A 12129-nucleotide genomic window follows, 5' to 3' on the forward strand; every position below is an offset into this window, starting at 1 on the left:
ATTAACAAGCAACTTAACACAAAGACAAGAAATCATATGGTTCGTCTCATTTTGAAGCATTTTATCAGCTGAAACTGAGGATTTTACTCGTTCGGAGCAGTGAATATATTTCCCCCTATTGACAGAGCACTTGTGATGGTGCTTATTATTTAGTTAACGATATATTTCAATATGTTTTGATAATAATCTACTCTCAAGTTTTTGTTTTCTACAGATCATTTTGTATGCATCTATTAGCAACCAAAATATCAATCAAATATTCTATTGTATTACTGCTGTATTATTTCCATATGTGTGTCCTAGATGTTAGGCACCATTCACGTTGGTATTTACGATATATATTGATTAGTTGAATGGGAATGAGACAAGGAATATTACAGTGAATACTTCTAATACGGTATCACGCCCCCTCTTCAAACCCTAGCCGTCACCGGCTCTTCTTCGATCCTTATTTTCTGATGTCTATTATCGCCCACCCCGCTCTCACCGTCACCAACATACGAACCTACATACCCATCACCCTCGAACTCGAAAATGGCCAATACACCTCATGGGTTGAACTCTTTACAATCTATTGCACTGTTTTTGAAGTTCTAGATCACATCACTGGTACACGTCCAGCCACCTCGTCTTCTACTGACAAGGAAAAACAAAAGGAAAATTACCTTGTCTCGTGGGATCGACTCGATGCTATCGTTAAACAATGGATTTATAGCACCATATCCAACGATCTCCTCAACACCATAATTAAACCTAAAGCAACCGCCAAACAAGCCTGGGATGCTATCGCCCACTTGTTCCAAGATAATCAAGCATCCCGCGCTATCGCTCTAAAGAATCGACTGACAAACACCAAACTTGAAGCCTTCCCTAACGTCTCGGCTTACTGTCAAGAATTGAAAGTCATTGCCGATCAGTTAGCGAATGTCGAGGCGCCTATCTCAGATGCCGATCTTGTCCTACAAATGGTCTCTGGATTAACGAACACCGAGTACGACGCTATCGTAATGTTTATCAGTCAAATCGTTCCGCTACCGACCTTCCTTCAAGCAAGATCTCGCCTCACTCAGGAGGAATCGAGGAGATCCGGTAATGTGGTTAACTCCATTGGTGGCGCTGCTCTTCATACCACCACAACCCACCCTGCGGACACACGTAACACTTGGCAGAATGCCGCAGGTCGTGGGTCTTCCAACACCGCCGCAGACTACCGTGGATTAGCTGACTCCTCAACGCACGGTCGTGGTAGAGGTCGAGGCCGTGGCAGAGGGAGAAACACTCGTGGAAGAGGTCAAACAAACAATCCAAACACCCATGCTCAAGGGTACCCTGGTTATTTTTCTCAAAATCCATGGAGTTATCCTAACAATTGGCATATACCACCAACTCCCTATCCTGCTACACCAGCCACTAGACCCATATTTTCCAACTCCCAACTCAACTCCCAATCGGGTATACTTGACCCACCTCCACAAGCTCATTACACCCAAGTCCCCAATACCAGCCATTATGTACCCACCAATATTGAGCAAGCCATGCACACTATGACATTAAATCCGGATCTCCAATGGAACCTTGACACCGGTGCCACAAATCACATGACCAACACGACATGTACTTTATCGTCTTTTTTTAATAATCGCATTTCGAACAATATTGTCGTTGGCAACGGGTTTCAAATCCCAATCCTCGGAACCGGTTACACCAAACTTAACACCGCATATAAACCCTTGCACATCAATAATATTCTTTATGCACCCAATCTTATTAAAAACCTTTTATCCGTCCGTCGTCTTACTATTGATAATATGATTTCTATTGAATTTGACCCTTTTGGTTTTCTTGTGAAGGACTACCAAACGCGGATTCCTATCCTCCGCAGCAATAGTACTGGCGACCTGTACCCGCTCCATCTCACATCCGACACCAAGTTCACAAGTCCTACCACCTTTGCTGCTCTTTCTCAGGATCTTTGGCACAAACGTCTAGAGCATCCTGGACGTGATTTACTGCATTTTCTAAATAAACATCATGTTATTTCTGTTGAAAAACCTTATGTTAACCGTATTTGTCAGTCTTGCATTTTTGGTAAACATGTTAAATTACCGTTTAGTGATTCATTATCCACTACTCACCTTCCGTTTGACATCTTACATAGTGACTTGTGGACCTCCCCGGTACTTAGTACCGGTGGTCACCGATATTATGTTTTGTTTCTAGATGATTTCACCAATTATCTATGGACCTTCCCTCTAACTAATAAATCCCAAGTATTCTCTATTTTTCTACATTTTCACAAATATATATATACCCAATTCAACCTTCACATTAAAACAATTCAATGTGACAACGGAACCGAATATAATAATCGGTCATTCCACGATTTTTGCACTAAACACGACATGTCTTTTCGCTTCTCTTGTCCCTATACCTCTTCACAAAACGGTAAAGCCGAACGCAAAATTCGTTCAATTAATAATGTCATTCGCACCCTCCTCACCCATGCCTCCATTCCTGAAAATTTTTGGCACCATGCTTTACAATTAGCCACCTATCTCATCAATATATTACCAAGCAAAACCAAACATAACTACACCCCTACACATCTTCTCTACCACAAAAACCCTACCTATGATCATCTCCGAACCTTCGGGTGTCTTTGTTACCCATTACTCCCCTCCACCTCAATAAACAAATTACAAAACCGCTCCTCCCTTTGTGTCTTTCTTGGCTACCCCTCCCATCATAGGGGGTATAAATGCTATGAACTCTCATCTAGAAAAATCATCGTCTCTCGACATGTGGTCTTTGATGAATCGATCTTCCCTTTCGCCACCATGAACCAACCCACACCCACATATCAATTTCTACACTCTAATCTTATGGATTCCGCCCCCGTTTTCTGGCCCACATTTCCAGTACCCCAACACCATCATCCCACACCACCGTCCCCTACCGCTTCATCCTTGTCTACCTCTCCCACACTACCCACAGCCCAAAATATTCCATCCCCAGCCCAACCCACGGCCCACAACACCACACCATCCTCACCTTTGGCCCAGTCCCCAACTCCACCTATTACACCAACCACTTCCCCACCATCCCACCACGACCAAACCCCTTTTCACCAAACAACATCATCCTCACATCCTCCTTCCACTACTGACACCACACCAACAAATGCTTCCCCACCGACACCGCCACCCACCCGTACCATGACAACCAGAAGCATGGCCGGTATTACTAAACCCAAACAGATACTTAACCTACACACACATACCACCCTTGAACCGATTCCACGCAACCCCACCGAAGCCTTAACTAACCCGGTTTGGACTCGTGCCATGACAGACGAGTTCGATGCGCTTATTGCAAATAAGACATGGGAGTTAGTACCTCGTCAGTTACACATGAATGTTATTCGTTGCATGTGGATTTTTAAACATAAAACCAAATCGGATGGTTCTCTTGAACGATATAAAGCCCGTTTGATATGTGATGGTAGATCTCAACAGGTGGGAGTCGATTGTGATGAGACATTTAGTCTGGTTGTCAAACTGGCTACTATTCGGGTAGTTCTGAGTATTGCTTTATTTCATGGTTGGGATATAAGTCAACTTGATGTGAAGAATGCGTTTCTTCATGGGAATTTATCGGAGACGGTTTTCATGCATCAACCAGTGGGTTTTCGTCATCCGCATTTACCGCATCATGTCTGCAGATTAAAGAAATCTTTGTATGGTTTGAAACAGGCTCCGCGGGCTTGGTATCAACGTTTCACCGATTATGTGACTACTTTGGGATTTAGTCAAAGTGCGTGTGATCACTCTCATTTTATCTATAGGCGAGGTCGCGACGTAGCATATCTTCTTCTCTATGTAGACGATATTATTCTCACCACTTCCTCGCCTAAGCTCAAACAACAACTTCTGACACATCTTTCCAATGAGTTTGCTACGAAGGACTTAGGATCTCTAAGTTATTTTTTGGGATTGTCGGTCTCCCGGGACTCCAATGGTATGTTTTTGTCACAAACAACATATGCACTAGACATTCTAAAACGTGCAAACATGGAGCATTGTAACCCGGTGTCTACACCCGTTGATACCGTCGGCAAATTAAGCTCTAACACTGGAGAGCCTCTGGATGATCCAACCGTGTACCGTAGACTTGCGGGTGCACTTCAGTATTTGACATTCACCCGCCCCGACATCTCTTATGCAGTGCAACAGATTTGCATGCACATGCATGCTCCACGGACCGCTCACATGATCGCTCTTCGGCGCATTCTACGGTATGTCAAGGGTACTTTGAATAAAGGTCTTTACTTGCATCGCGGGTCCACTTCTACGTTAACTGCTTACACCGATGCGGACTGGGCCGGTTGTCCAGACACTCGTCGCTCTACATCCGGCTATTGTGTCTATCTTGGGGAAAATCTAGTTTCATGGTCATCAAAGAGACAATCCACTGTTTCACGTTCTAGTGCGGAAGCCGAGTATCGTGGCGTAGCTAATGTTGTCGCCAAAATATGCTGGATTCGTAACTTGTTGCTCGAACTAGGCCGCCTCCCTTCTCGAACCTCTATGGTGTACTGTGACAATGTAAGTGCAATTTATCTCTCGGGTAACCCGGTTCAACACCAGCGAACCAAACACATTGAGATTGACATTCATTTCGTTCGAGAACACGTTCAACGCGGTCAGATTCGGGTGTCACACGTTCCGTCTCTATATCAGTTTGCGGATATATTCACAAAGGGATTACCAAGAGCTCTATTTGAGGAATTTCGTTCCAGTCTAAGCATTTGAGATCCTCCACCTTAGACTGAGGGGGTATATTAGCAACCAAAATATCAATCAAATATTCTATTGTATTACTGTTGTATTATTTCCATATGTGTGTCCTAGATGTTAGGCACCATTCACATTGGTATTTACGATATATATTGATTAGTTGAATGGGAATGAGACAAGGAATATTACAGTGAATATCATCTTCTAATAGCATCCCTCTGCGTAACCGAACTGTTTCTTAATCTTAATAAAATAGAGTATGAAGAACCTCCTTTCGGTGAGAAACGCCCAAGTGATCTCATTGCTTCCTGGTAAATCTATGCTTAATGCTAATTTGACGATTTTATGTGTTCAATGACCTTCGAAGTATACACATTTTTTTGTTTTGCAGCTAATAGGGCGGCCACTGCTATGGTCAAAACAGTACTTGTTAGCCTCTTCTAGTCGTGGACATGGCGGCATTAAGCAAGAAGGTAACACCCATCATACTAGTTCTCCTAGTGCATGTAATAGTATTTGTGATTTCTAAATATTTTTGGATTTTCAATTCCTTTGTGAGATATTAAGGTAAACAACTTTAAAAATAATATAGCATATATAATCATTCGTAGTCAACATAGACATTATATATTCACCCATAGCACGATTTCATGTATATAAAATTGTTTTGAGTAAACTTTCTTATTATTTTTTAACATCACTGCAGGATCAAATAAAGAATTACAAGTCTAAAGATGATGGCACCACGCTATGGTACATTTATAATGAACAAGAGAGTTATGGATATCACCGACTTTATGGTAGAGGTGTTACAAACACATTGCAATAATATAAGTAGATGGTACTTGCACATTGAAGTTGAAAGCTATGATGCGGCACGTTATGACATTGCTAGTTGGAGATCGAGACGAGTAGAATGTTTTAATTTCTTTTTATTATTGTAATTCATACTATGTTGAATATATTGTTATTTGAGTTTGGACAAGTGTATTAAAGTACATTATTTGACAATCAATGATATTTATGTTCATATTGTATTTATTGTAAATAAAATTTGTAAAAATGTTGCATTTATTAGTTAAAAAAAAGGTTACATTTGTTCTATTAAATATATAATAATGGTTGCATTAAATATAGAAAAAAAGTTTGCCTTTAAATATTAAAAAGTTGCCTTTTAGTATAGAAAATATAACATTTTTATAATAAAATGTTGGGTATTAAGAAAGTTGCATTTGAAAGTAATAAAAGTTGTATTAGAATGTTAAATGCAAAAAAGGTTGCATACAAAAAAGGTTGTATTTGAATAGTAAATGCAACATTTTCGAAGATGGTTGCGTTAGGTCTTGTAAAGGTTGAATTAGGTCTAATGCAACTGCTTCTAATGCATCCCTTGATAAAAGGTTACATTTGGCCTAATGCAACATTTTAATGGGGTTGCATTAGCTTCATTTTCTTGTAGTGTATCTTCTCTATATAAATTGTCAGAACTATGATACATAGATTGTGGTGAATAAGGTGATGCTTGGAGTGGAACAAACAAGTTGTGAGATCTATAACCACAATCATCAAAAACATTTGAATAGAAAAAGTTTACATAATCTTGTGGATAATAACCATAGTAGCTATTATCAAATTGATTGTACATTTAAGGATAATATGCTTGATTAGTGGATTGATAAAAATTATTTCTATGAGGTGACACATATTTACTAGATGTACTTGCCTTTTCATTTTCAAAACAGTTTTTATTTTCTTTAATTTCCTCAACCTTACTATCAATTGATGAACAACTAGGTATGTTAGTATCCACAGATACTTTTTCTTGCACATTTCTATTAAACACAATCTCATCAAAATAGTTTCACAGTCACTATCGGAAGTGGAAACATCATTTTCATTCTCAACATTAAGAGAATTTCCAATATGAACACTCTCGACAGTTACATGATTGTTCAAAAAACTTTTAGAATTGATATTATTACAAACTGGGTTGACAATAGATGAATCAAAAGTAAATTTTTATCTCCACAACCCTTGTTTGTTTCCACACACCCACTTTCTTCTACACAACCTGCTGAAGAAGACGAACTACCATTAGGACTTATTGAATAAACAATTGGATCAACTGTCTTAGAGACAGCATGTAATAATGTCTTTGACTTTGGCACATGACCAATGCCATAAAACATCTCATCCTCAGGTTCTGAATTAAAACTAAAGTGAGGAAGGCTAATATAGTTATCATTGATAGGAGGTGGAACTGCAGAACTATCATAGCCTATTTCTATCTTTGTTCTTAATCCCCATCTGTGCCCCAATTAGTTTATTCAGTTTTTCAGATTATAACTCAAAGTTTTCAATAGTAATCTTTCTTTGGGCTAAATCTAGTTCTAACTCAATAATCTTAGCTTTTAACTTAATCACATGTCTTTCATGATGTTCAGCTAATTTTTGAGTTATAAAAACTTTTTCACTAAGTTTAGCTGTGTCATCATCATGAGTTTTAATCCTAGTGGCATATATCTATTAATCCTTTTTAAATTCTTCGTTCTCACATTTAATGCTATGGATTTGATATAATATTTTAACATTATGATTTCTATAATGTAATACCTTATCAATACAAGCTTGTGTGAAAAGTATGTGTACCTCGTGAATGAGTGAGGCAGGTGTAGGAACTCCATCGGTGGTGCTTGAAGAGGTGCTTGCTTGATCGGTGAAAGCCATCCCAACAAAGGTCAAAGGATTCTTGAGTTTCTGAAATTGATCATCCTCCCAATTTGGTTGAGAAGATTCAGTGGTGATCATTGCCTTTGAGCTTGACTCGAAGTTTCCTTTTGATGTGCTTCCTTGATTGATTCTTGAGACCCTTGTCTTCGAGGAGTAGTTTGGGATGATTCTTTTGTCAGGCCTTTTAGCACTCTCATTATCCGACATCTCCGTGATCTTGATATCTCCCACGACCATCGGTGGATTGGTGCATTCTCTAGCAAAGTGACCAGGTCCCCACAGTTGTAACAACGCAGCTTGTCTTTCTCAAACCAAATGTTCTTCCCATCAGCATCCTTGAAGCTGTTTTTCCCATACTTCTTCATAAAGTTGGTAGCTCTATGTGTCACACCCCAACCTACGACGAAAATGCCGGGGCGTAACTGATTGCTCACAGCTTTTCAAAGGTTACTATCATACAACATTATAAGTTTCAATATCTATTTAATAATTTCATATAAAACAATTACAGTTAAGTACATCAACTATAACAAAATTACAAAAACGATTAATTAAGTTCGTATCCTAAAAAGCATCTCTACGTGATCTTCATCTTGCTAAACAACCAAGCTGATAACCTGCAAATGCGTATAAAATATATTTTTGTCAACAACACATGTTGAGTGAGTAAAACACCAATTTAAGACACAACATTAATAGTATATATAATATATAAAGAAAGATGCAAACTGTTCCTGTGAGATAAACAGTTAAACCATAGCACATACACAAATAATCAAACATAAAGAAAGGGCTAAACCGTTGCCATGCGAATGGGCATTGGTTACCAAAAATGAGGTGTCGGTGAAACCATTGTCAATGCGTCGGACGCTGGCCACTACGACGGTCGTATGATCATACTAGACTGAGAATATGTTGGACCTCTCCGAATGCGGTTCAAATAAAGCAAGTAAGCAAATAGCAAGTTAGGCATAAATTGATATTCACACGAGGATTAAACAGTTGCGATTTTGAATACTAAATAATAGATAAATATGATACGATACGCATATGTCCCCAAAAAGGTTAAAAATAAGTAAAAGGGGGAGTGATTACTTACCTGATCGGATGAACGAAATATAAGTGATGATGTGAGAATGATGAACCCCTCGGGATATACCTCAAGAATTCCTAGTTAAATAATATTAATATGAATTAATTAATAATGAGACAATGTTTATTAATTTTATTGATGGATTTCTAATGACTATTATTGCAAAGATTAACATTATTATTTAATATTTGTTTATTAAAATCATTACTTTTAATATTTTAAAATTACCCTTGATTGCTTGATATGATAACCATATAATCAAATTTATAACCTAAAAGTTTAGATTACTAAATTTGATATAAAATACACTTATAATTATCCGAATAAATAAATAAAATACGAATGTATAAATAAATAATCATAATAATAATGGGTAATTATGTAGTTATAATATGTAGTAATATAAATAAAAATGTTTTAATCTTTTAATAAAAAACTATTTAATTCGTTTACTAGATAGATAATATGTATATATATAAGTAAGTTTATAACGACGTTCAATGATCACGAAGCGTGAACCAAGTTTCGGGTTTAACTAAAGAAAATTAGGTTTACTATTATTATTAAAAAACATACATACATATATATATATATATATACACACGAAAGCTTGAAACGAGATAACTGACAAGAACCGAAAACTTAAAGATGCCTGTTAAATAAAAATAATGTTTTATGTTAACTATAATGGTTTATAAAATGTTCAATCTAATAAAAACAATGAAAAAGAAACAAAAATAACAAATGGCGAGTCTAGAGTCTCGAACCCGAGACCTGGCCGGCACACAAGAACTGCACACGCACCCAAAGGACCAACTGAGCTAGGACGACAATTGGTTAAACACTAGAAACAAAAGTTCAAATATAACAGTTGATAAAACCCCCAATTAATTATAAGAACCCTAATTCTAATCTCGTTCAATCCGTTGCTTTTGATCCAGTTAACGTTAGGGTTAATAATTAACTTATTATAACGATCCTTATACATAGATTAGTTACCTGTGATAGTTACGAATTGATGATGAAAAGCCGGCACAACGTCGCGGCCTGTTCCCGGATCGTAGACGATATTTGCGGCTTGAATAACCAAATTAAGCTTAGGGTTCTTGATCGCGATGATAACAGGAACATGTATTCCCATTTAATTGTATTATTGTGAGGTTTACATAGCATTTTAAGAATATGATATATGACGGATTGTTACTATACGAAGCCCGATCGTTAATGATTGTTTTTCCTTATTTAAAACGTCGGTGGAGTTCTATTATGCATAAAGAATGATCTGGTGTGATAACTTCCATAGTTACAACGATGATTAAGGCACAAGAAAAGGATCCAGATAACGGTTTGGTAAAAAATGGGTTGAATATGTGTTTGGGTAAATGGGTAAAGGAATTATAAAATATTAATATATCATGTTTGCATATTAGTCCCTGAAGTTAATGAGTGGATACAAAGAGGGTTAAAACTTGTGTTTAGGGTGAACTATGTACATGCCAAAGTTATTTTGTTAACTTAAATAAATTTATATAATTAACAAAATAATAAAATATAGATGTCTCGATAAGCGCGTTGCTTCATTGATTAAAAGAAAATTACCCGATAACTATGACGGGTCGGATATTGGCATAAATAAATTAAAAGAAAACCCGAGTTGTTACACTATGAACAGACATGGCCATCTGGTACTTGATGTCCATTTTCTTAAGATCCTTCTTGTTGATCTCGAGAAGATCTACATGCTCAAAGGAAGGAGGAAGCAACTTTCCTTGCAACAATTCCTCATGGCTTGCCATAAAGGCATGGAACAGTGTCACATTGGAATCGTCAGCAGAGATGGTTTAAGGTTCAGAGTAAGCAGGAGTGTTGGTTGAAGTTTTGATCCCATGATCCTTTAAGGTTTGTGCAATAGCCTTGTCAACAACATTTTGAAAGGAACTGGAGTTTGAGCTTGATGAGGTTTGGGGTGCAGCAACAGTCTTGAAGGTTGAACTTCCATTGTGAGCAGCATTATGAGATTGGCTTATGAAAGCCGTGCTTATACCAGATCCAGTAGCCATACCAGCCTTGGAAAGAGAACTAATGTGATTACCCATCCTTAACTTTTCATCCATTTCAAATGACTTGATGATTGAGGTCAAGTCATCAAGGCTGGTAATCTGAAGATTTGTGGTCCTCTTTATTGTAATGACACTGCTGTTCCAGGCATAGGGAAGTGAGTTGAGTAGCTTGTCGTTGATCTCAATTCGATCGTATTCAATGCCAACACTGTTATTTTAGTGATCAATGTTTCAAATCTTGAGATGAGACTAGCTATAGTTTCTACTTGAACATAGTTAAACATATTGATCTCTCCCTTCAACATCCCTTTCCGGCTGTTTCTCATTTCCAAATTGCCTTCACACTTGGTCATCAATGCATCCCAAAGTGTTTTGGCATTAGTGTAATATCTTAAGGTCAGTGCAATTTCCCTCGAGACACACACACTCAGAACACCATAAGCTTTATTATCTTCAGAAAGCAATCTTCTATCAGTTTCATCATTATAATCAGCCACGGGTTTTGGAACATCACCATTAGCAGTTGAAGTTGTTGGAACATGTGGACCTTGCTCAAATGGTCTAATAAGATTGTAGTCATTGATTCTTAGATAGTTCTTAAATCTCCACTTGAATTCATCAAAGTCACTTTCCCACGTCATTAGCTTTGGTGGCCTAGTCGTAGTTCCAGCCTCGTTCTCAAACATCACAAAGTTAGTTACAGCTTCATTACTTGCTATGGTGTTAGGATTGGCCATTGCTTAAATAAACTTTAAGATCAAACACTTGAAACAAAATCTGCTCAAAAGACACAAGTTAAGAGTATTCGAATGCCTATTCAAATAGGTGCTCGAATAGGAGTTTGAGTGTAATGTAATTGAATACAAGATATTCTATGCTCTATTCGAATCGAATGGTCACTTCGAATAGGTATTCGAATAGAATAAAATTCGAATGGTGATTCGAATAGAATAGACTTGGCTTGATATCGGCTTAAGTTTGAATTGAATAATAATTTGATTTGAAAAAAGGTAGATTCGAATGAAACTGACTTGTATTCGAATGAGTTTTACTTGTATTCAATCAGATCACAAATTGTACTTGAATCAAATGTGATTCGAATCACAATTTGATTCGAATGAGGTTTGAATGGGAACACTTGTGTATTTTGGGAAAGCCTTGGAGTCACTTTCCTGTCACCTTTTTCAAGTAATCCAATTTCGTGTACAACACAACTATTGAGTAAATCTATTTCAGATCTACATATAAACCAATATATTCACCAACTCAAACACTATCTTTTGAAGATTCAAAAGCCATTTTAACACACTTTTTATAAACTTTAACACAAACTTTAAGATCTTGAAGCTTGAACACTTTTCTTATACCTTTGAATACCTTTTTCTTGAGTAAATGAACCCGAAAACCCACAAAACCTCTAAAAAATCCTTCTTTTGACACAAACAAGACC

General features: G+C 37.4%; 1 protein-coding gene across 1 annotated transcript; it reads left to right on the forward strand.

Annotated features, from left to right (window-relative positions):
• The first annotated feature begins 458 nt into the window (after positions 1-458).
• LOC143574066 (uncharacterized) lies at positions 459-4811 on the forward strand. The gene is made up of 2 exons (XM_077058789.1): positions 459-2177; positions 3516-4811. Exons 1-2 carry the CDS (start codon positions 459-461, stop codon positions 4809-4811), a joined length of 3015 nt encoding a protein of 1004 aa, XP_076914904.1.
• The last annotated feature ends 7318 nt before the right edge of the window (positions 4812-12129 follow it).

This window comes from Bidens hawaiensis, unplaced genomic scaffold, assembly GCF_021521415.1.
Source record: "Bidens hawaiensis isolate Kalapana, Puna unplaced genomic scaffold, B.hawaiensis_p1.1 tig00026833_1, whole genome shotgun sequence".
Classification (NCBI taxonomy): Eukaryota; Viridiplantae; Streptophyta; class Magnoliopsida; order Asterales; family Asteraceae; genus Bidens; species Bidens hawaiensis.